The sequence below is a fragment of the Sturnira hondurensis genome, unplaced genomic scaffold, assembly GCF_014824575.4.
Source record: "Sturnira hondurensis isolate 20B ecotype Veracruz unplaced genomic scaffold, ASM1482457v3 Scaffold0010428, whole genome shotgun sequence".
Classification (NCBI taxonomy): domain Eukaryota; kingdom Metazoa; phylum Chordata; class Mammalia; order Chiroptera; family Phyllostomidae; genus Sturnira; species Sturnira hondurensis.
In genome coordinates, this window is record NW_028083059.1 from 8233912 (window position 1) to 8260218 (window position 26307).

Here is a 26307-nt window from a genome sequence, read left to right on the forward strand (position 1 = left end):
CCCCCTTTGCCCCTGTCCACAGCACCCCTCACTCCCTGAAGCAGCCCCCCACCACTGCTCATGCCCATGGGTCATGTGTATAAGTTCTCTGGCTACCCCATTTCCTACACTGTACTTTGCATCCCCATGGCTATTCTGTAACTTCCTGTTTGTGCTTCTTACCTTTCACCCATTCTCCCCCTCCACCATTCCATCTGACAACCATCGAAACTCCCTCCATATCCATGATTCTGTCTCTGTTCCTCTTGTTTTTTAGATTCAATTGTTGATAGGTACGTATTTTTTGCCAGTTTATTGTTCATAGCTTTGATCTTTTTTTTCTTAAATGAGTCCCTTTATCAGTTCATATAATAATGGTTTGGTGATGATGAACTCCGTTAGTTTTTTCTCGTCTGGGAAGCTCTCTTCTCTGCCCTTCGATTCTAAATGATAGCTTTGCTGGGTAGAGCAATCTTGGCTGTAGGTCTCTGCTTTTCATGACTTTGAAATATTTCTTGCCAATCCCTTCTAGTTTCTTTTGAGAAATCAGTTGCCAGTTTTGTGGGAACTCCCCTGTAGGTAACTAACTGCTTTTCTCTTGGTGCTTTTAAGATTCTCTCTTTATCTTTAACCTTTGGCATTTTAATTATGATGTCTTGGGGTGGCCTCTCTGCATTCACCTTCTTTGGGACTCTCTGTGCTTCCTGGACTTACAAGTCTCTTTCCTTCAGCAAACTAGGGAAATTTTTTTCAAATAGATTTCCAATTTCTTTTTTTTTCTCTTTTCCTCACATCATACAATGACCCTATGATGCGAATGTTGAACCTCTTGAAGTTGTCCCAGAGGCTGCTTATGCTATCCTCATTTTTCTGGATTCATTTTTCTTCTTGTTGTTCTGATTGGTTACTTTTTGCTTCTTTATGTTCCAAATCATTGATTTATTTTCAGCTTCATCTACTCTACTGTTGTTTCCCTGAAAATTGCTCTTTATTTCAATTAGTGTATCCTTTGTTTCTGTGTTTTGAACTCTGCATCTGGTAGGTTGGAGAACTCCTTATCTGCATTTCATTTAGGTCTTTTTCTGAAGTATTGATCTGCTCTTTCATTTGGGCCATGTTTCTTTGTCTCCTGTGTTTGTTTCTATGTGTTAGGTAGAGCTGCTTTGACTCCATGTCTTGAGAGTGTGGCATAATGTAGTAGGTATCCTGTAGGGTCCAGTGGCACAGCCTATAACCCAAGTTGGGTATTCGAGGTGCACCCTTCATATGGTCTGAGTGTACCCTCCTCTTGTAGTTGAGCCTTGGTTGCTGTTGGTAGATCAATGAGAGGGATTTACCCAGTTCAGGAAGCTGCAAGAACTGGCTGTGACCACTGACCACCAACTTCTGCATTCTGTGGAGGATCAGCTGTGCAGGGGCAGGGTGGTGGTTCTCTGACATGGTCTGTAGCTCTCCACTGAGTGTGCTGGCCTTGAGGTTTCCCAGGTGGTGCAGGCCAAGGTAACTCCCTAGTGGTGTTTTGCCAGGGCCACCTTGCCTCAGCTATAAAGCAATATGAGATGGCTGCTACTTGTGCTGGGCTTGGAGATTCCCAGACAAGGCCAGCTGTGAATCTAGGCTGGCTGCTGTTAGTGCTGGGCCTGGGACTCATTGAGGCCTGCTGTTGTTTGTTAGAGAATTTAGGAAGTTGTGAAGTTTCATGAAGTATGAGCCAGGACCAGCCATTCATAAAAAAAGAAGCTTGGGTGGGCCTGTAAGTTGGGTGGAGCAGTCTCTGGGGATCTCCAAGGCAGGTCAAACAGTGTCAGCCAGTTGGATGGAGTCTCGAATATGGTATCCCCCTACTGGCTCAGTCTGGATGGATATGGTTTCTTTAATTCCATAGTTATTTTTAAATATATATTTTATTGATTATGCCATTACAGTTGTCCCATTTCTGGCCCTTCATTCCCCTCCACCCTGCACACCCCCCCCTCCACCATTCCCCCCTTTAGTTTATGTCCACATGTCACACGTTCTTTAGATTCTATATTTCCCATACTCTTCTTGCCCCCCCTTCCCCTGTCTATTTTCTACCTACCTACTTATTCTCTGTACCTTCTCCCCCCTTCTCCTCCTCCCACTCCCCTATTGCTAATCCTCCATGTGATCTCCATTTCTATGGTTCTGCTCCTGATCTAGCTGTCCACTTAGTTTGCTTTTGTTTTAGGTGTGGTTGTTAGTAACTGTGAGTTTACTGTCCTTTCACTGTTCATATTTTACCTTCTTTTTCTTAGATAAGTCCCTTTAACATTTCATTTGATAAGGGCTTGGTGATGATGAACTCTTTGAACTTGACCTTATCTGAGAAGCACTTTATCTGCCCCACCATTCTAAATGAAAGCCCTGCTGGATAGAGCAATCTTGGCTGTAGGTCTTTGGATTTCATGACTTGGAATACTTCTTTCCAGCCCCTTCTTGCCTGTAAGGTCTCTTTTGAGAAATCAGCTGACAGTCTGATGGGAAGTCCTTTGTCGGTGACTGTCCCCTTATCTCTTGCTGCTTCTAGAATTAGTCTCCTTCATTTTAATTTTGGGTAATGTAATTATGATATGTCTTGGTGTGTTCCTCCTTGGGTCTACCTTCTTTGGGACTCTCTGAGCTTTCTGGACTTCCTGGAAGTCTATTGCCTTTGCCAGATTGGGGAAGTTCTCCTTTATTATTTGTTCAGATAAATTTTCCACTCTTATCTGAACAAATAATGGCTGGTCCTCTTCCCCTTCTGGTACCCGTATAATTCGGATGTTGGAACGTTTAAAGATGTCCTGAAGGTTCCTAAGCCTCTCCTCATTTTTTCAATTCTTATTTCTTCATTCTTTTCTGGTTGGATGTTTCTTTCTTTCTTCTAGTCTACTCCCTTGATTTGAGTCCCAGTTTCCTTCCCATCACTATTGGTTCCCTGTGCATTTTCATTCATTTCACTTAGTGTAACCTTCAGGTTTTCATCTCATTTGCGACTAAAATCAACCAGTTCTGTGAGCATCCTGATCACCAGTGTTTTGAACTGTGCAACTGATAGGTTGGCTATCTGTTTGTTGCTTAGAAGTATTGGCTCTGAGGCCTGACTTGTTCTTCTGCTTGAGCTATAATATTTTGGTCTGTTTGCTCCTGTTACGTATGAGGGGCGAAAGCTTAGGGTGTTCATTGGGAGGAGTCAGCCCAGTTGCTGGGTTGTGACTGGGGGTGGGGTCAGAGAGGGAACAATGGAGCTTGCTCTGCTCTCTCTTGGATTTCAGTCCCCTCTGCCACTTCCCACAAGCAAACTTGGCCCTTCTGGTGCTGGTTCCCTGGTGGGTGGGCTTGTGTTCGTTCTAGGACCCTGTGGATCCCTCCAATGAACTCCCCTGTGAGGCTGGGAGCCTATCCCAGCACCTCAATGTCTGAAAGTTTTTCTAATTGGTGCTTTTAGGCTTTATTTCCTGGCACTGAGGCCCTGCGTTGCGCAGTCTCACTGTCCGTCTTTTAACCTGGTTTATCTGCATGTAAATGTGTGACTGTGGTCAGCCAGCTGCCTTGCACCCTCACTGGGTCTGCCTGTTGCCACCCCACGCCTGGGATCCGCCAACCACTGCCGGTGCGCCTGGGTCCCTCCTGCCACTTTTTCCTGCGCTACCTGCTCCTGCCAGCTGCTGACTCCGCCCCTCCTACTGTTCTGGGTGAATGGTTCATTGTTGTTGGACTTTGGTACAGTTCAATTTTCTGTCTGTTTTGGTTGTGGTTTTTGTTTCTAAATCGTTGTTGTCCTTAAATTTGGTTGTGCGAGGAGGTACAGTGTTTCCACCTACACCTCCATCTTGGCCAGAAGTCTTAATTCCATAGTTGTCAGACTTCCATTCAACTTGATTTCTGATGGTTGTTCTATATTTTAGTAATTTTGATGTAGTTGTGAAAGTGGCAAGCCACATTTACCTAAGCCAACATCTTGACCGAAAGCTGAAGCACTAGCAGATTTAAAGCATCTCATTTGGCAGAGGAGGTTTCTAAACCACTTACCACGAAATGTCTTTCTAAATTAGAGCACTTTCTCTTTCAAGTTCTGTGAATACTTTTTATCACATTTAATGTCTTGGTGGACTCAAGGCTATAGGCATAAAAAGCACCTCTTCACAAAAACTCTAATTCTATAATCCACTTGTTTCTAACACAACTCCACATTATGAAATTTCCTAAAATTTCTTAGTTTTTCTTATTAATTTTTTTAAAAGTACAAAACAAACAAATATGGTTTACCACACAGGTAACATTTAATTAACAGTCTGTCCCTCAAATAAAAATGTTTGCAAGAAAAGAGAGACTGTGCATACTCATCTGTCAGAACGCCGCCACTGACGGGGCTGCCCGTTTGTCATGAATGCTGAGCCTACCATGCATTGCTACCAGGGAAGAGTCTAATTCACAAGTGACTGATAATTAGTGTAAAAGAAAATAAATTCAGAAGTTTATTAGATATTCAAAAATCTCACAGAATAACACTTAAAAGGAAATTGCGTGTATTGTGGTAAACAGCACAAAGTAATTTCAGACATTTGTCTTCCGGAAAATAATTAAAAATTTTCACACAGACATTCTCTATGATACAAAGAAACAGAAAAACAATGAACCAATAGTTTGTTAATTCAGTAGTATTCACTCTCATTTTCAGGACTGAGATGTATAGGCACTTCTCAAAGCTATTTAGTTTTGGATTCATGGGTACTTGGAAAATGTTTCTCTTTAAATTTGCTTACTATTTGAAGTGGATACAGTGATTTCATTTCTGCTGCAGAAATCTCAAAGAGTCCATGGTCTTCCTCCAAAACTGTGGCACGCCCCTTAAAATTAACATCTGGGTAGGCAAGCCAACTAAATAAGAAAGGAATGGCAGGTTAAAGTATAATAGGAATGCCTTAGTCTGGTTCTGTAAAATTGAAAGTAAAAAGGGCTACATAAAAACAAAACAAAGACCCATCGCAGAATTATGCATATAAAACACTCAGAGTGACTTCACTAAGCAGCATTCAATGAGTCGACATGTTATTAAGTAGTTACCTTCAAACACTGCCTATCCTATAATAAGTCTACGGTAAGTTTTCCAAGCATTACAATTTCCAGTACTTAAAAGGTGTGAGCCCTTTAATTCAAGCAGAATATAAGTGAAGTATTACCACCATTGTACTGTATCCCATTCTTTTTAAAATTAAGAGCAATCAGAGGTAGAGATTGCGCCAGGCAACTTACATTGTTGACCTACACTTTTGGAATCAGTATCAGTCTATTGGCTGCTTCAGGAACAGTATATGATACAGGATTCTCAAAAGACCCAACTCCCTTCCACCTAAATTTGATAATTACAAACACTGCTCATAGACAGGATTAATTACTGGGTCTGCCCAAGAGTTCTAACCCATGGTGGGCAAAGATGAAGAAAGATGCCGCACGATGACCCCAAAATTCTACACCATCTTTGTCAAAGCAAGCAAGAACAATGGATGAGAGGAGAGGGGCCCATGCGCTATCAGGCAATGCGGAATTTGTGACTGTAACCAATCTGAGACTGATTTAAGATCAAACTCAGAGCCATACTCCCGAGGACACCTTTGGAGCCAGAAAGGCTGAGCCTGGGACCAGCCACTTAATTTCCTCTTTTATGACACGAGAGCAATTCACCTGCCTGGCAGGAAAAGCGGACTGACCCACCCAAAGGCACCATGTGCCCGGACTGCAGAGGCCCTCACAAACTACAAGCACCGAGACACTCTGGAAATAGTTTGAACTGCAGAATTTTAGGCCAGGAACATATCTTTTCTCAGTCTTAAAATTTAATGCAGAAAAAGATGGTGGATGCATCTGCCGAGAACTGTGTCTGAGAATCTATCTGTTCCTGTGAGTTATACATCAAATACTTAGTAGGAGCCAAAGAAAGACAGAATCTGTTTAATCCCTGCAACAATCTTTCTTGGGTATCTAGGAGTATAAATAAAATTAATTAGCACCCCAGGAATATATATGTCACCTACTGAAATATGAAACAAAAGTTAGCTTTGGTGGCCGTCAATCACTGTAATAAAGAGAAACTGATACGTACACTCCTGACTTCACAGTGAAGGACACAGATTTGGGGATATTCAGCTCCTCCAAATTAGGGACCGCTCGCTGAATGTAAATAGGACAACACGCTGGGTCAGACTGTGGGCAAAGCTCTATCTCTGGAATACAGCAATCCTGAAAAAAAAAAAATTGGCTTTGAAATCCTCTAAAGAAACACACGGCCCAGTATTCTCACCACCCTGGACTTGTAGTTACAATTGTTCTCATTGTCCAGTTAAATTTCTTCACAAGAGCAGCATAAAGGAAATACTGTTTCTCTGTATCAGTTTTTTAAAATCCAATTTTTTCAAAAAAATTGTTTTTACAGTTTTCAATTACAGTTGACATTCAGTATTTTATTAGTTTCAGTGTACAGCAGAGTGTACGGATATTTATACAATTCACGAAGTGATCCCCTGATAAGCCCAGTGCCCACCTGGCACCACCATCCGTGGCTATTACACCACTGCTGACTATGCTCCCTGCGTTGTATTTACATCCCCGTGACTATTTTGTAAAACTGTCAGTTTGTACTTCTTACTCCCTTCACTTTTTCACCCAGCCCCCCAAACCTCTCCCATCTGGCAACCAATAAATTTTTCTACGGCGTTACACAGATAACATGAAAATTATAGCTAATAGCTGACTGAAAAAGTAGTACTCCAATATTTTCTGTTTTGTTTTTAAAAGTGTTGTTCCATCAAGCAATGCTTAGAGTCACCACACACTCTGAGCGCCAAAAATCTGTGTGCCTTCCTTCTTAGAAGCACAACAAAGCCACAGGGAGGAAGGGAGTTAAATAAAAGCTGCTCTCACCGGGAACATTAAAAAACAAACAACAGAGAAGCACTACACCCTCAGGGTGTGATCTAATTTACATTGACATAAGGGGTAGGAAATAGAGGTGAGGGTAAAGGAAATCTGTTTTCCTACTTGTGGTATTCTATTTATTTTCTTTACTACAGGGAGGTTTGAAGAAGAAAGGCATTATGAAATTTGACCCTACATTCCATCACGCATCCACTGCCACCACGTCCTGTCAAACCTTCCTTAAAATTTCACTGGTGAGTGTCTCTTATCTTCTCCCATGGTCAAAGCCCTTCGTCAAGGCCAAGACTTCGATTATGGGCCAATACTACCAGTCAAGTGCTAGCTACCTTCCAGACAGCTGGGCTTGTCGGAACCCCACTTTCCTTGTGTGGGGCCTGGGCTCTCCTGCATGGCACAGACCCACTCATCTACCCTAACTGCCCACACGTCTTTAGTCAGTGGTGCCGGACTCTGTACTCCAGAGGGGTCTTCACTCCCTCTCTGGCCTCTCTAAGCTCTGTAAATGTGTCCCCCACTGAAACCAGAGAGATAATTCTTTGTATTCTTACTTATGAAAATCTTTTAATAATCAACTAATTAAAAAATGACCTCATCTTTTCTTAGGGAACCAAAAGCACAATTATTTCTACCTTCCTGAAATTACAGATGTGTTTCTGTCTGAACCACACACTCTATCTCAGTAGTGGTGGGCGTTTAATTACACAAATTAAGTTTCAGTAGCAAAGTTCTCATCTAGGACATTGTGAAATTCAAATAACGGTGCTTTAATAAAATAGGTAAACTCAATAACAATCAGAGGTGACATTTAATGGACTGAAGAATTGTATTTTTTATTATAATCAGTTTTGCAATTTTAAAACTGGCAATTTTCTAATTTTTAACCTTTCTCCAAACCGAGTTCTCTTACTATCCATTATTAAGAATTCTTCTTAATATGTAAAAGCAAGCCAACTGATACATCTTTTTTCCCCCCAGAAAGTTAGCTCTAAAATGCAATACAGCCAAAAGCCATTGGCTAAAATACTCTTTAAAGTATAAAAATATATTTCTCTCTAAAGTTTCATTTCAAAATAGTCAGAAATGTTCAGAGCAGTCACCTGTCAGTCTTCAAGGCTCTTTTGTTTGCTGTTAATAATAGAGTTCTAGCAAGAGAACTGCTGCCACGTTCATGCCCCCCCCCAGGGACCTGCGGGGCAGCAACAGAGCACAGAACCCAGCTCTCACGCAAATAGGCTTCCTCTGCATTGTGTCACACAAACAATGCTGGGGCGGTGCACTCTGAAAGGGAAAAAGCTAAGAGGCACTCAAGTCTACCACAACACAGAAGGAAAGAGCATAATGGAACAAGCATGACAATGGCTAAAAAATGGAAAATAAACAAAAATAAGAATGCTTATGCTCTCATCTATCTTTATCAGAGGACCGACTTTTTCTTCTCCAGCAGACTGAAAAAGATTTCACTGATTAGTGACTGAGGAGTGTTTTATAGCAGCTTAGCAAAAACAGTTTACTGTTAGAAAAGTTACATGGCTTCCTCCCAGACTTTTCTAGCCATGATATACTTTACAAGTATATTTTGGTGAAATCTTCCAGCTCAGACTATTAAAGCAATTAGTTGGAAGGGAGACAAAGCTACAGAAGAGAAAAGGGGTGAGAATGAATTACAGTCCACAAAAGCAGTAAGAAAATCTACTCTCCTCTACCTTACATAAAATATCTTCAGTCACTGATCTAATACTGGATCTCTCTCTTCTTGGCTCATTAATGAGGGGACAACCTAAACAACTTCTGACCATAACAAATATGTCATTCCTTTAACAAAAAGGCATGACATTAAAGGCACAGGAAACCCAGTGATTTGCAAAATTCATTTCTTCTGTTTGAGAAAAGCAAGCACTAGACTTCAGGTTCACTGCACTGCCGCCCCGCCCGAATCATTTCCACGGCGGCAGAGACGACGCCAAAGCAGAATCTGCGGCTGCTGATGACTGATGGCATCTGCTGAGTCTGCTGTACCCATTCACACACTGTTTTTAAAGAACACTGACGTTTTGACCAGTCAGATTAGAGCAACCAAAACACGATGAAACAAGGCCTACATGGATCTGGCATGGCCACCATGAGAGTAAAGCTATCAATAACCAGCATTTTGACACGGCTGGAGAACGGAAGCAGTTTGATACTTGATTCTCACTTTGTTAAATATTTAGAACAATGCTAATGCCTTTTCCATTCAAAGCTCAATAGTTTTATTTTCCTTCCTAAAATTGCTAGCCTGTTCAAGATACGTGGGCAAGAACAAGGCAATTTAAACAAGGCTCCAAGAACAATGGAAGGAGGGAAAAAATGTAAGCATGACTTATTCTTTCTTATAATATATTCTAAGCAAATGGCACATGTGCAAATACCCATTTATATACCCATTCTCAACTGATTGAGTTTTTGTTTGACTTTATTGTTGTTTAATTAGGGAAGAGGGGGAGGAGGTGGCTGTTTACAATATCTTATTCATTTTTTTCTTTTTTTCCCCCCACCAGGCCTGGCATGGTGCCCAGCATTCACAAGGAAAGCACAAAACCATAAGTTACTTAAATCTTAGAAAATTCCACCTATGAAATAATTACTCATTTCACAGAATTTCTAGTGAGTTAGCCAATTCAGTGAGCGCTGTAAAGGAACACTGCCCTTCACGCCGTAGCCCTCAGTCTTCCTGCAGTGCCACCGAAGCTCAGCCGGGAGCTCCCTGCAACTTCCTCTGCCACCTAACTCCTGCTGCTGACTCTCCCCAGGCTCCAGCGGTGCAGCTCCTCCAGGAAAGGTCCCTCCCCTTGGTGCTCCCTTAGGGCACAGTTCACATCTATAGTCAGGTGACTCAGCTGTCTGCCCCTAGGCTTTAAGCAACCTGAAGCAAGAGACCATGTCCTATTTGTATTTCCATTCCCAGTGACAGTCACAGTACTGGGTCCAAAAGCAGACATAGGTATTTGTAGACATAGGTTTGTTAGTTTTGCAAAGTACTGAGTCCTATAAAATACATGCAGACACCCTTTTATGATAATTTTTCTGTATGCTCTCTACAACTCTCAAGGGTTTAATAACATCGACTCAAATCATTATGCATTTTTGTTTTAAGCACATAAGAGAAATCTCTGTAATTTGAAAAAAAAATATGTTCTTGACTGCCATAGGAGTAATTAAACTAAGTCATGTGCTATGTTACTGCTGAAGGTACTCTTAAGACTACATGGGAGGCACAAAAACAGACACATAGATCAATGAAACAGACTAGAGAACCCAGAAATAAGCCCACACCTTTAGAGTCAATTAATATTTAACAGAGGAAGCAAGCACATACAATGGGCTAAAGATAGTTTATTCAATAAATGGTGTTGGAAAAATTGGACAGATACATGCAAAAAAAAAAAATGAAACTAGAGCACCATCTTACACCATGAACAAGAATAAATTCAAAATGGATTAAAGACTTAAATATTAGAACCAAAACAATAAAATTCATAGAAGAAAACATAGGCAGTAAAATCTCAGACACTGCTTGTAGCAATATATTATCTCACATATCTCCTCAGGCAAGGGAAACAAAATAAAAAATACACAAATGGGACTACATCAAACTAAAAAGTTTTTGCACAGCAAAGGAAATAATCAACAAAATAAAGACAATACACAGAATGGGAGAACATATTCGATGATATCTCTGATAATGGGTTAATATCCAAAATTTATAAAGAACTTACAAATAACACCAAAAAAACCTAAACAATCCAATTAAAAAGTGGGCAAAGGACCTGAATGGTCACTTCTCCAAAGAGCACATACAGATGGTTAACAGACCCTATGAAAAGATGCTCAACATCACTAATCACAAGAGAAATGTATATTAAAACCACAGTGAGATATCATCTCACATCAGTCAGAATGGCCATCATTAACCAATCAACAAACAACAACTGCTGGAGAGGATGTGGAGAAAAGGGAACCCTAGTGCACTGTTGGTGGGAATGCAAACTGGTGCAGCCACTGTGGAAAACAGTATGGGATTTCCTCAAAAAATTAAAAATGGATCTGCCTTTCAACCCAGTGATCCCACTTATGGGAATATATCCAAAGGAACCCAAAACACTAATTTGAAAGATCATAAGCACTCCTATCTTTATCTCAGCGTTATTTATAATTGTCAAGATATGGAAGTAGCCCAAGTGTCCATGAGTACATGAGTGGATAAACAACTATGGGACATTACACAATGGAATTCTACTTAGCTGTGAAAAAGAAGAAAATCTTACCCTTTGCAGCAGCATGGATGAACCTGGAGAACATTATGCTAAATGAAATAAGCCAGTCAGAGAAAGACAAATACCACATGACTTCACTTACATGTGGAATCCAATGAACAAACTGATTTAATAAGCAAAACAGAGACAAACTCATAGATAGAGATGAAAAGCTATTGGGGGTGGGAGGCGAGGGGATAAAGGGATTGAGCATAAAGGAAAAAGCACTCCTGGACATGGACAACAGTATGAGGACTGCACAGGGGAGGGAGTACCAGTGGATTAAATGGTAACAAAAAAAATACAATTTTTTTAAAAAGAAAAAAAAGACTACACAGAATTCTCTCCTTATCTTGTATCTGTCCTCACCACTAATTCACTGTCCTCTAAATTACCACGGCACTTCCAACAAATTTTTGTTTATACAGAAAGACTTTTTTCATTTTAGTATTAAGTAATATTTTCTAAACAGAAAGTGTTCTTCTAACACTTCTTTCTGTATCTCTCTGTCATTCACATACACATGTACACAGAACTACACAAACAAGTAGAAATCTACATTAGAAAAAGTATATATTTGAAAATTTGGAAATACTGACTATTTTCCAAGATGGTATATTTCTACTACATTAAAAAACATATATACATATATATATAATTATCAGTAATATTTTAAATTAACATTTAGTACTTTACATGTATAATGTAAAAACATTATCATTAATATGATAATAAAAATGAATAAAATTAGCACAAATTATGGCAACTATTTCTAAACCCGGTAGGCCAAAGTTCAACTTTACTATGTGAAAAACAAAACAAAATAAAAAAATAGAAGAAAATCAACACCTCTCTTACCTTTAAGATGCGTTTGATAGAACCCAATACGAAATTTCTTTGTGGATGCTTTCTGTTCTGAAGGGTCCAGTCACGATTTAACACCTTTTCCCCTTCTTCTAACACACATTTCTGACCTTGGAAATGTGGCTTCTCATATAAAATCCAGCTGAAAAAATCAAAAGCATGATCAGTTATCACTAATGTCCTAGGAAATGAGACATAAAACAAGTGATACTTAGTAAGTCACAGACTATCTTATCCAGTTGCATTTTTATTTTATTTTTTTAAAAGGTTTTATTTATTTATTTTTAGAGGGGAAGGAAAGGGGAGAAGGAGAGAAACACCAATGTATGGTTGCCTCTTATGTGTCCCCTGCTGGGAATAGAACTGTGATCCTTTGGTTCTCAGGCCCGTGCTCAATCCACTGAACTATACCAGCCAGGGCTCCAGTTGCATTTTTAAATCTGGGTTACTTTCCACTGTTAGCATATAATCCTATTTTTGAGATGATGATCTATGGTAGTATAAGTATAAACAGTATAAGAAAGAATGAACTTTGATCTCCAACTTCCAGCCAAGATGGAGGCGTAGGTGGAAACACTGTGCCTCCTCGCACAAGCAAGTTTAAAGACAACAAAGTTTTAGTAATAAAAATGCAACCAAAACACAGAAAATTGAACTGTACAGAAGCCCAACAACAAGGAACCATCCAGCCAGACTGGTAAGAGGGGTGGAGTCAGTGGCACAGCGGGGTCGGGCTGGAATGATCGGCCCAACCAACCCAGGAGCGCAGGCGGCAGTTGGCGAATCCCAGGTGTGGGGTGGCAACAGGCGGACCCAGTGAGGGAGTAGGGAGGCTGGCTGAAGGCGGTCACACATTCCAGCGCACATAAACCAAGTGAAGGAGCGAACAGTGAGACAGACCGCTCAGGCTAGGGCCTCAACGGATGGGAATTAGAGCCTGAAAGCACCAATTGGAAAGACTTTTGGGGTTGAGGTGCTGGGAGAGTTCGTTGGAGAGACCCACAGGGTCCTGGAGGGTACACAAGCCCACACACCCAGAAACCAGCACCAGAAGGGCCCAATTTGCTTGTGGGAAGCGGCAGAGGGGACAGAAATCTGAAACAGAGCAGAACAAACACCATTGCCCCTCTCTGACCCCACCCCCACATATAGCGTCACAACCTGGCAACCCAGGTTCGCCCTGGTGAACACCCAAGGGTTCCCCCCATCAGACATAACAGGTGCAAACAGACAAAAACATTATGGCTCAGAAACAGCTCAAAGCCCCAGAGCCAATAATTCTAAGCAACCAAGAGATAGCCAACCTATCAGATGCACAGTTCAAAACACTGGTGATCAGGATGCTCACAGAACTGGTTGATTTTAGCCACAAATTAGAGGATCATATATATGAAGGCTAAACTGATTGAAATGAAGGGAAATGCACAGGAAACCAATAGTGATGGAAGGGAAACTGGGACTCAAGTCAAGGGAGTGGACCAGAAGGAAGAAAGAAATAACCAAACAGAAAAGAAGGAAGAAACAAGAATTCAAATAAATGAGAGGCTTAGGAACCTCCAGGACATCTTTAAACGTTCCAACATCCGAATTATAGGGGTACCAGAAGGGGAAGAGGAACAGCCATGAGTGGAAAACTTATTTGAACAAATAATAAAGGAGAACTTCCCCAGTCTGGCAAAGGAAATAGACTTCCAGGAAATCCAGAAAGCTCAGAGAGTCCCAAAGAAGTTGGACCCAAGAAGGAACACACCAAGACACATCATGATTACATTAGCCAAGATTAAAATGAAGGAGAGAATCCTAGAAGCAGCAAGAGATAAGGGGACAGTCACCTACAAAGGAGTGCCCATCAGACTGTCAGCTGATTTCTCAAAAGAGACCTTGCAGGCAAGAAGGGGCTGGAAAGAAGAATTCCAAGTCATGAAAGGCAAGGACCTACATCCAAGATTGCTCTATCCAGCAAAGCTTTCATTTAGAATGGAGGGGCAGATAAAGTGCTTCTCAGATAAGGTCAAATTCAAGGAGTTCATCATCACCAAGCCCTTTTTATATGAAATGTTAAAGGGACTTATCTAAGAAGATAAAAAATATGAACAGTGAAAGGACAGCAAACTCACAGTTATTAACAACCACACCTAAAACAAAAGCAGAGTAAGCAAACAGCTGGATCAGGAGCAGAACCATAGAAATGGAGATCACATGGAGGGTTAGCAACAGGGGAGAGGGAGGAGGAGAAGTGGGGAGAAGGTACAGAGAGTAAGTAGCATAGATGGTAGGTAGAAAATAGACGGGGGGGGCAAGAAGAGTATGGGAAATGTAGAATCTAAAGAACGTGTGACATGTGGACATAAACTAAAGGGGGGAATGGTGGAGGAGGGGGTGTGCAGGGTGGAGGGGAATGAAGGGGGGAATGGGACAACTATAATGGGATAATCAATAAAATATATTAAAAAATATATAAATAAAAATAAAAAAGGAAAGAAAGGATGAACTTTGAAATAATACTTCCTGAATATAATATTATAATCTATGGCAATATTTATATATATACATACTTTATAGGCATTACATACACAAAGCTATAAACTTATATTTAAGACAATAGCAACCATTCCAAATTCTACTTCTACCCTAATTTGCTGGTCCCTGGTTAACAAAGTGCATGAGTCCCATTTTTATTACATGAAGACAGTACTGTACCATAATGCTTACAACATGAATACTGACCAGTGGGTAACTGAAATAATGGACAAAGAAATCCTGATTCCTCCCCAGTAGGGGGTACGCAAGAGAGGCAACCTACACATTGATGTTTCTCTCCCTCCTTCCCTTCCCCTTTTCTAAAATAAATAAAATCTTTTAAAAAATTGTGTCATGTTAAAATCAATAGTAAATCTAGATTAAGTTTAAAAAAAAGAAAGAAATCCTGACTCCAACTTATTCATGGTTCATAACAACAAACGAGGTTTTCCCTCACTTTTACACCATACAAAGAATCGTTTACTCTTTGAGCATAGCAGCTACACAAATGACTTTAAGTATGTGGCTTTCTCATTCCTTAGCATCCCGCAAATTTTGAACTTGCTTTCTACATGCTTCATTCAACTGAAGCCTTCAGCCGGACTTGCCCAATCTATCCTGCTAATAATGCAGTTACACAATGGTATTGATTGTTACATTGTATACATTAGATCTGGCCACTTACTGCTGGCTTTAAGCACTAAAAACAACCTGTATTTTCTGCCACAGGAAATAGAACAATTAAGTTACAAAATACTGATGATGTTTCAAAATACTGTGTCAAAAATGAGAGGAAAGAGAATGTGACTTTAATAAAAAATACAAAAGCATAAATGGCAACAAAATGTTTAACTGTGGAGGGAAATGCTATATAATTTTAAGAGATCTCTTACCAGCCCCTTACGACTTTTATCAGCACCCCGTTCGGAAAGGACCATGAGGTGGCATCGAGAATGTTACAATAAACCTCTTGTTTATATTTACTTCCATGGAGATCATAGATAACCATCTGGAACATACAGAAAACAGGCACAATAACTATTCTTAAAATTGTAAAAAGTCCTACAATATAGAAAATAAAATATCCTGAATATATAAAAGTAATCACTACTTTCGATGTTAAATCTTTGAGTAAAATAATCCTTTTCTAAGTCAGTTCCCCGTATTTACTTAAAACTCCCCAAACCTAAAAGAAACTGCACTTTTCATGTTACATATTACTCCATATAAAAAACTTAAGCTCACCTTCCCAGGTCTCGGGTTACACCTCAGAGTTTGTCTGTCAACATTCTGAAATAATAAAAGTGAAAGAAGAAAGCTTTAAGAAGCATCAATACGTTCTCAGCCATTACAAACAAATCCAATTTATCATATTTATTTAGTGACATTATATGCAAAGTGTACCTCTAGGCGCTACAAGTATATAAAGATAAATATAACGGACAATAATGTGTTGTCTTTGCCCTCTAGAAGCTTATGGCTCGGAGGGGAGAAGCAGTTGATCGCACTCTCATGACTCTGCTCAGTGGGAGGCTAAATTAAACCCACAGGTAAAACAAAAAGAAAACGCCAGGCTATGAAAATTAAGGGAAATGGCATCAGGGTAATGGAGGTGTGGTAATGGCAAAGATTCAGGTGCTTGTTGAGAAGTGGTATGGAGAAGACCTTGGAAAGCCAAATTTCAATATGCAAAAAAATGGGGCCAGTTGGGTGGGGGAATAGAGGAAAAAAGTCCAGGAGGAGAACCATCTTGGAAAAAAGTCTGCTGGTAGGAAACACAGGGTGTGTAACCAGCACACAGGGAGGCAAGACTGGAAAAACCACATTTGGGAGCCTTGTAACACAGAGTGAGGAGGTTCCACCTGATCTGGTAGGTAACAGAATCACTAAAGAAACATTTAAGTCCCATTACTTCTTTTAAAATGACTTTGCCTTCCAAGCTGTTGACTGGTATTCAAGTATTACTACTTGTTCCTAAGGTCATTCCAGGTAACGATGCAGGCCTTGGGATTTTTAATTTATTTTAATTGGTGTTCAAGTACAGTTCTCTGTCTTTTACTCCCATCCCAGCCCACCCCCCCAGTGCTCCCCGCCTCCCTCCCATTTCCACCCACCCTAGTTCTTTGCCCATGTGTCCTTCATACAGACCTTGGGATTTTTAAAGAAGGTTGCATAATCTTGGGAACGCTGGAAAGTCCTACCCTCAAACTATTTTACATTAGACATTCAAACACTTCTAAGTCAAAGAAAAATGCAACTGAATTTCAAAACATTTCCCAGATATAACGTTATAGCTCTTTTTCTTTGAATTAGGCTGTTCATGATTCTGCTTTGAAAGAACAACATGAGCAACTAAAGTGAGAGGAGGCTGTCCACCAAAAAGCTACCATCTTTTTAAGGCCCTGGCCGGGCGGCTCAGCTGTTGGGGTATGGCCCCATGCCCCAAAAGCTTGTGGGCTCAACCCTTGGTCAGGGCATTTGCCTAGGCTGTGGGTTTGGTCCCCAGTTGGGGTGTGTGCAGGAAGCAACAGATCAATGTTTCTCTCTCACATCAATGTTTCTCTCTTTCTCTCTCTAAAATCAATAAACATATGCTTGGGTCAGGATTAAAAATAGTAGAAATAAACATTTTTAAGTATTCAAAATATTTTTTATTATGAAATATTTTCATGAGACACATGTGTCAATTTTCTCACATGTGGTCCCTTGAGAAATTCAGAATCTTTTCACTTGATTTGGTTTGAAAATATAGCAAAAAACTGGAAAATAACTTGCTTCTCTGCCTTTAAATTTTGGGCAATTTTTTTTCTAAAATGTTCAGCTAAAATATGTGACTTATGACACACTTCAACCAAGGAATCAGAAAAAAACTGATATTTTCAAAAACAATCTTTATACACCAAACATTGAGTTTCTTAAGCCTCTAGATTGTTTGTGACGCAAATCACTAACTACTTCAGCAGTTAATAGTCAAAATAACTTACCTCTGTGAACGAGCTCAATCTGCCTGAGATGTCTTGAGCGCGGAAATATTTTGACACTGGTTCCTGCAAAGTCCCACCAAATCTGGCTCCTTTTTCTGAGGAATGTGTTTTGGAAGTCTGCAGATACTGATGATAAGCATTCTTCACAGAAGAATGTAATTTGGAAGTAAGGTCAGATTTTTGTAGGAATGGGGCCTTTTCAGGCCACAGACCTGTCTGCAGATTGGAGGTAGCTGGTTCGTTTGTCTTTACAAATGCACCCTTAGACATTCCAGTCCTTTCCTGGTCATCGTCCGGGCAGAACGTGGTGGAAGGATCTGGCAGCTTGAGGGTAACGGTTTCCCTCCTTGTCGTCGCCAGACTTCCCTGATGTGATGATTCTTCTTCCTCTTCCCCTAACTCCTGTCTGTCGTCTTCATCAAAATTCATCTTTAAACGCTCTGATACTGACTGGAGAAGCGATAAAACAGAACAGGGCTGGTGTGCACCATCTCTTGATTTTGTGGAGCCGTGATGCCCAGGTGAGACCTCGTTGGACAGAACGTCCTCCTGAGAGCTGTCGTCCTCATAAATGGGAGACAGAGCTAAGGGGTACACTCTGTACCTTTTCGCCTCCACTGATAAGAACATTTCCGAACTATCACTGTCTAATTTAGTGCCCTTTTCAAAATGACGGACCAGGTCAGTTCTACTCTCAGACCTTTCACAAGCGAGGACTGGCATGCCGTCGGCAGGTGTGTCAGGGAACGGGAGTGAGTGTGCTCTTCTTACTTTGGTGGTAGCACACCTGTCCTCATCTTGAAGGGGTTCTTCATATAATATAGTAAAGGAAGAATTTTCTTGTTCATCCTGAGAAACGAAGGCTAGGTTGGAGTCTTCTGTTTCATCGCTGTAATCGCCTACATCTCTTGTTTTGTCATCTACTGCAGTAACAGATGTTCTTTTGTCTAGCCTTCCCATGGACTCCACAGGTTGAAAATCCAGCACTGCTAAGGCTGGGTAGCCTTCATAATCCTTACTCAATGTAGGCGATTCATATCCTCTGAAATATGAAGCAAGTCTACTGTCATGTGCTATGAAGCCTTCCTGTACTTCGGTGGGCTCTTCCTCTGTTTCTCCAATACTTTCTTCAGCATACTCTTGGGGTGCTTTTTCAGGTTCAAATATGGGAAGTGTGGCCCCTGCTTCTAGAATGGGTAATTCCAGACCTGCTCCATGTGTTATCCCCACGTTTACCCCTGTAGATAACACGAGGTGTTTACAGATAGCCCCATCAGGCTCTTCTGGGGATGTTCTTTCCACTTCTCTCATGGAGGGCATGGACATAGTAGTTCCAATTGTCCCTTCGGCATCCCTCTTGCACGCTCTTTCTATTTCTAAAGAAGCAGGGGCTGCCTCCTTGTGTACTTTTTTCACTTCCAACCCAAAAGATACAACTTCAGTTTTCATAACAACTCCCTCAGCACCCTTTTGGAAAGTGCTTTCCATTCCCGACACAGGCCTTTCAGTCTTCCCAGTGATGCCCTCAGCATCTTCATGGCGGACATTGACCACTTCTGACACCATGGGCATCGCCTCAGTGCTGTCCGCATCTCCTTCAGCATCCTGGGAGATACCTTCTGTTTCTAACACAGGAGGTTTCACTTCAGCCTCTTCAGTAATCCCCTCAACTTCTTTTTGGTAGGTGTTTTCCCCTTCTGACAGGACTGATGTCACACCGGTCTTGCCAATATCACCTTCAGCATGCTTTTCGTACATGTTTTCCACCCCTAATGTAGCAGGTATCACATCAGTCTTTCCAGTAATTCTCTCAGCAGCTCTCTGATAAATGCTCTTCACTTCTGACACGTCAGGCATTGTGTCGGTTTTGCCGATATCCCTTTCTGGGTCCCCCATCTTGTGAGCTTTCTCCATCCCTAACACGGCAGGTAACCCCTCAGTTTTTTCACGCTTCTCAGCATCCACTGGGTATACTCCTCGCATTTTAAAACTGTCATTTGTTGGCTCAGTTTTTGTGATGTTCAGTTCACCATCCCTTTTATGTGCTCCTCCCATTTCTGGCAGAAGAGGGGCTGCCTCATTTTTCATAATTTTCAACTCAGTATCCTTTCTGTATGGTTTCCCCATTTCTAACATGGAAGGGATAAGCTCGATTTTTCCTAGGTTTACTTCAGTGTCCTTTTTGTGGACTTTTCCTACTTCAGACACTGTAAGGGGTGTGCTCTTATTACCATGTCCGGGTAAACCTTTCTCAGGTACACACACCAGGCTGTCGGACAAGCTGCTTTTGGAGGTCCCTGGTCCACGGGTGTCGTCATCTGCAAACGGAGGCCACGCGGAATTTAGTGCCAGAGTCCTCGCATCCTGTCTCCCCATTTTGTGATTATCCACATACTCTGCTTCCACTTTCTCTTTAGAGTCCTCTCTGATAAGTAAGTGTGTCTCTACTCTATCATCTAACCCTTCAAGGGGAAAGTCTTCACCTAGTGAAACAGTGTCTGATTCCTGCAAGTTTATAGCATCAGACTGTCCAGCCCCATTGCCAGAAAATGGGGATTTGCAGGGGAGAACAATTTCTCTTCCTTTAATTGACTTTGTGTCACTACCTAAGTTACTTGCAGTGAAGAATCTACCTAGTGCTTTATTTTCACTAATTTCACAAGGGCTTTGATTTACTACCTGTTCCGACACCAAGAACTCCCTTACATGAGGCTTAACGCTGTCACTCTTCAGAATTTTTGAAGTATTAGTCTGAAGTTCAGGATCCCAAGTATCCTCAGTATCTTCAAAAGCATCATTTGTCATACTTTCTCGGGCTGAACTAATAATCTCACTGACTAATTCCCTAGCTTGATCTTCTAACGAACACGACACATTCACTCTATCAGAATCCAAAAGGAGACTCTTCTCACCAGGTGGAGGTGAAACACAGGCTTTTTCTTCCCCTGGGGCTCCTGACAAGCTTTCCAAGTCTGGCTCTTCCAAATGCTTTGGACGTTGGATCCCAGAAGGGGTCACATCTGATGGCTTCTTCTCAGATGTGTCACCTCCTCTCCAGGAACCAGGATTCATTATGGCGTCTCCAGCTATGTGGTCCTGGCACGTATCGACTGTGTGCTTGGATTCGAGGTCTTCCCTAACCGAATTGAAAGCCTCACCCATCCACGTATCAGCCTTGTTGGGCAAAAGACTTCTGGCGTCTGAACACTGGTCATGTGCTCTCTTCCTTGCTTCTACATGCTCAGCAGATGCTTCAGAACACTGCTGGCCTGAGCTGTTAACTGACGCTGGGGCCCCAGCAACTGCTCCAGGCTCTCCTTCCACAGGCTGGTCAAACTGGGCAGCAGTTGGGAAATGGACAGACACCTCCCTAGCGTAATTATCAAAATGTCCCTGAGATGGGGTCACTTCTGCCCCTGCCGGTATAGCTGTTTCAGATTCCAAATAAGAGCTTTCAGGGTGCAGCAGGTTAGTGAGGGATGTACCTTCATGCGTGACATTCAGAGTAACTCCCACAGAACCAAAGTTACTTTGGGGATGATGTGCACTTGTAATCACGCAGACTCCTTCAGCGTTCGAGGACGACATGCTCTCAGTGCCAGCACTAAGGGCAGGAGCACTCTCTTTCTTTCTGTGAGATGAGGCTTTCGTTTTGGATCTCGGCACAAAGGGAACACTGAGCGAGCCTGAATCTTCAGATGCAAAAGCATTTTCCCCCAAAGTGATAGGAGAGCCCAGAATAGGTGAATTTCCTTTTGTGCTGTCAGTTTCTTGGAATTTTGGGCAAGTATCAGTGAAGCTCAGTTCTGCCATTTCTGCGAATTCCGAACTTTCTTCAACCCCACAAATATCTGAAGGTTGACAGATCACATAAGCGTTGGCTTTTTCATCGTGAACAGGAGGTAAGATCCCAGATGTATTACTTTTGAGAAAAGGAGATGGACAACCTAACACATCTATCTCTGTTTCCTTTCTACCTTGATATAGGGAGGCAGAAGGAGACACCTCAGCGTGGCAGATTTCTTTAGGCCCCGAATCTGAACATATCTCTTTAATCTCTTTGTGATCTACCAATTGATAACTTTCGTCCTGTTCAGCCTCGAGGAAGGTTAATTCTGATAAAACAGGCTTTGTTGGCACATCTGTAATTTCAAATGGAGAAGAAATGTTACCCTGAGAAATGTCTTTAGACTCCATTTGGGAAACAGATATCTTGGAAAGGGTTACAGTTTTTCCTCTCCCAGAATGTGACTCAACAGGGACACTGTCCTGACCATCAACTTCAGCTTCTGATAACACTTTAGCAATGTTACTAGTTTTGGTTTCCAAGGAAAGAGAACCAGATTCCCCTACAGTGCTCTTCCTTGCTTTACTGTCAGAAAGCATGAACTCTGCTTTATTAGGGCCTTGAGATGAAGTGGGACTGTGGTCCTCAGAGATGCCTTCACACTCAAATGTGGAGTCCATTCTGGTCAATTGGGCGTCACGGGCTTCAAGGTCCAGTGGAACCTGGCGTCTTCTACCGTTGGGAAGAACTTCCTCAGAGTCAAGAATCACAGAGGCACACTCACGTTGAAGGCAAGCTGGAGGACTCTTCCTGTCTGCGGCCTTAACGTGACTCCCCACATTTTCTTCTTGACACTCTTTAGGCTCATTGGAAACACCAACAATGTCGACATCCCCAGTTTCAGTGAGCACAGACGACCCCTCATTCTTTACAACAGGCATATCCAACCTGCTCAGCATGCCGACTCCAGAAACAAAGGTAGGAGGGGAAGCCTTGAAACTTGATTTTTTACAGTCAAGGGTAAAACAGGTTCTGGTATCAGGTGATACCTTGGCTTGTTGAGGACACTCCGAGTCAGGGGAGTTCTTCATGTGATTTCTATAAAGTTCAAAAGTCAGTTCAGGGGGTATTTTGTTTTCTGAGCATGCTTCAGCTGCCGATTCACTGAGACATTTTACAGCAGCGGGGTCCTTTTGATTTAGTCTAAGAATGTGAGGCATTTTGCCCGGTGGCCCCAAATCAAGCCTTTCGGTTTCCGTTACAGACACCTGGGCGCTATCTTTGGATAATGACTCAATTTTATCTTCTGGAGCTTTTGCATGACTTGAAGTTGTAGGTTCACCGACTGAGATACTTTCTGTTTCTTGCTTGATTTCTGTAACAGCCAAACTTTTCTGGGCATCTGGGGCAGACGACCTATTGCCTTCGTGAACAAGTTCTGTGTCTGTCGCGGCACGTCTCTGAAAAGCACTGGTGTGCCTGGCACCCTGCTTCGATGAGCTACCTGCAGCTTGCCCGTCAGAACACTTGCTCTCTGGAGACTGCACGTCCTCACGCCTGGTTGATTTGTCTGCGCTCTCCTGGTTGGTAGTGTCGCTTCTGTCAGATTTACCACAAGAGAAGTCAGAAACAGCCGGGCTCTCAGGCTGAACATGCTCTTCTCCCTGCACTGAGCTGTTTTCTTTTGTTGCAGTCTCTGTAGAAGTTACCCCCTGAAAGTCTGGGCTGCGAGGAACTGTGCTAACGGAATGCTCCGTAAACAACGCTGCACACCCCAAGTTTCTGACAGTCCGAGAAACTGGTATACAACTTAAATAGTGTTCGGAGTCAGATTCTCCAACAGCGAAGTTGGAGTCAGTCACAGAAGAGGGGGACGATCTACTTCTGGGACCATATTTATTTAAAACATCCTTAGAAGAAGCAGCACTCAGCATGTCTGGGCTGTCTGTTGGCTGGCTTTCTGAGCCGAGACTTGTTCCGCTACAATCAGAGTCTTCGAATGGGTCTCCCAGCACGTGCCCTTTCACAGGCATGTCCGTGCTAGATGATGACAAAGATGACAGCGTCCCAGCCTCAATCTCACTCTCAGGGCTGGTTTGTGCCTTTGCACTAGAGTCAGAACTTCCATTTTCTCTGTCCAAGGGACTCACAGTTTCTACCACGCTCTGTTGCTTCAGATATTTTCTAACTTGTCTGGGGCCTCGATACGTGGCATAAGTTACTGAGGGCCTCTGCAGTTGACCATCCGCTTGTCTGGGGGAAAAAACAACAGCATGGGAGGTCAGAAAATACAACTAGAAATATTTAACAGTAAGTAACCCAAGAAACTCTGGTGAGGTATAGTTCATAATAGGGAAGGATTTTAACTTCTCTATGTAGAGAAGAGCTATAAAACCAGCAATTATTTTTCAAATTATAATAAAGCTTTGACAGTAGAAATTCTCACCCTGGATATAAATCTGTCAAAAATATATGAATCAAAAAACTTTTTATAGAATTTCAATCAAGCAAAGTAGCAGTTTCCTATATAAATTACATTGGAGGCATAAGTTAATATATGGAAAACAATCTTAAAAATGGTGCCCAACAGGTACACTTAAAGGCTTTATGGATATTAAAAAGGAAATCTGCATAGTTAATGATACATAAAAGTAATTACAAAGTTGTTTATTATTTTAATTACATGAAGATAAAATTATTCACGATGCCTTTTTTTCTTTTATTGATTCTAGAGAGAGAGAAGGGAAAGGAGAGAGGGAGAGAAACATCAGTCGGCTGCTTCTTGCACGTGCCCTGTCTGGGGACCAACCCTGCACCCCAGGCCTGTGCCCTGACCAGGCATCCAACCGGGAAGCCTTCAGACTGCAGGACGATAACCAACTGAGCCATACCACCCAGGACGGTTCACGATGACTTTTGATGAGGATTTCTTTTAATCGTACTTCACAGGTTATTTTATTAACTTGTCTAAATTAAGCTATTAATCCTTTTAAACACACCTTATTATTTAAAAAAACCTATAAAGAAAAAATGAAGGGGCACTTTTGCGTGAGAAAGACAATGCAAAACCTTCAGTTATTCATGCTTTCTTAAAATATCAAAAATTTTATGTAAAACTTAAGTCTAATAATTTTAGAAATATAGACTCTTAATGATAAATAACATTTTATATTTGAAATGTTCTTTTCAATTAAAATTAAATAACCTTTGCTTGAAATAAATTCTTATCACAGAACCAAAGAAACAATTTTAAAACTTAGAATGCAGATTCTCGATTACTAGTAAACAGCTTGAGACACATTATTTAAATAATATCTAAAACCAGTTATAAGCAGTCCTTCCTCATACTGTCAAAATAAACCAGCTTAACTAAAATGATATTCAACTTTTATATAATTCCTAAACAAACAGAAAATCATCGACAGGAAGTTACTAAAACTGTAATTCCAAACCTGATAATGTGTAGAATTTCTAGAACTGGGCTGAAGAAGCCTGTTATCTCACACTGGAACCCAGTGGTATTTTCCTCTCCTCCTGAGTCAAGAGTCACTTTTCTTAGCATTATAAAATACAGGATCTGAAGATTATAATAGCTGTGGCAGATGGATGAATCTCTTCCTGTGGAATTTTCCACTATAGTGATCTTGGGTCCCATAGCCAGTGTTTGCCCTTGACATTGGACTTGGAGGAAGGAGTTGGAAACTTCTCCATAGTCTCTACCAGCTATTCCTATTGTTATTAATTCCTATTATTAACTGCTATCAACTATGTGATTTGGGGGATGTTACTTAGCTTTCTGAGCCTTGTTTTCCTTATTTAGAAAATATAGATCAAAACAAAACAAAAAGAATAAGCTTTGTTTGCTGAGGTGTTTCTGGCGAATTACCTTAAGCAATTATTCCATTAACAAGGAGGGCTTTACTAATGAGAATTAAGAGGCACAGTATCCTCTTCCATTTTCTACTTCCCGGTACTAAAGAAATAAACTTGACTGTCAAGGAGGAAATCCTAAGATGTTCTAAATTAAAATTACTGCACCCACAGAGTGAAAGACACAGAACAGTTAGCCCATTGACAGCTGTGGACCAGCTCTGACCAAAGACTGTTATTTCTGTGTATCTGTGGGAATTTTGGATTAAATTCCAAGTGGCTATCTCCACAGATAATTTCAGTCGGGCATCAAGAACTTCAGGAGCCTCCACCTCTTGCTTACACGGGGGCCTTCCAGACTGACACCACCAATCCACAGGAGTGGTATCCCAGAGTGGGCCCCGCTACACTTTCTCCCACCCCTTTGCCTACAGCTACTGCAAATTCCTTCAGATGGTGTACGTCTTTCTTCCTCTTTCCCAGTACTCGATGCATAAAAATGCTTACAAACTCGGAGACCATGGGCATGTCTTTCTGACTGGGGAACTCAAGAGTTAGAAAATTTTTAGTTTTAAATTACACTAAACAAGCCTAGTGATTAATGCATGTAAAAAGCTACTGTTCCAGGAACTGGGATGTATAATCAGACCCATCCTGACTCCAGGAGACCACACGCAGTTGGAGCTTTGTGCCCCAGGAGGACTGCAAGCAATCAAGGTGGTGTCCGGGGAGAGATGGCCACTGCCCACAACCCAGAAAAGGAGTCACTGGGCAACAGAAGAAAGGATGTTGGGAAGATGGCTGTTCTGCTGCTCCGATCTAATTAACCTTTTCCCTGAATTCCAAACCCCTTACCTACTTTCCTCCTGAATTCCAAACCTCTTACCTATACTTTTCTTCTACTTAAAAAAAGGCTGACTTGAGCTGAACTGTAAGACGGTCTTTTAGGGGTCCATAACCCATCATCTTTTCAGATCATGGGACACCTGAACAAACAGCCCATAAAGATTCAACTCTGTTTCTACTTATTGGTTCTGGTAGTGACAGGCAGCACAAACGCCCACTCTTCTGGTCT

The 26307-nt window shown here is 41.5% G+C and overlaps 1 protein-coding gene across 2 annotated transcripts in view; it reads right to left on the minus strand.

Annotated features, from left to right (window-relative positions):
- CRYBG3 (crystallin beta-gamma domain containing 3) overlaps positions 1 to 26307 on the minus strand; it is a 112751-nt gene that overhangs the window by 52359 nt on the left and 34085 nt on the right. The window contains exons 4-10 of one of the 2 annotated variants that reach the window (XM_037058982.1): positions 20488 to 23615; positions 17576 to 19893; positions 15837 to 15881; positions 15485 to 15600; positions 12066 to 12213; positions 6083 to 6219; positions 4746 to 4860 (exon numbers count right to left, since the gene is read on the minus strand). In XM_037058982.1, coding sequence (XP_036914877.1) covers positions 4746 to 4860; positions 6083 to 6219; positions 12066 to 12213; positions 15485 to 15600; positions 15837 to 15881; positions 17576 to 19893; positions 20488 to 23615 — 6007 coding nt within the window. Of the gene's footprint in view, positions 1 to 4745; positions 4861 to 6082; positions 6220 to 12065; positions 12214 to 15484; positions 15601 to 15836; positions 15882 to 17575; positions 23616 to 26307 lie in introns of both variants that reach the window. The other variant, XM_037058980.1, reaches the window with a different exon arrangement.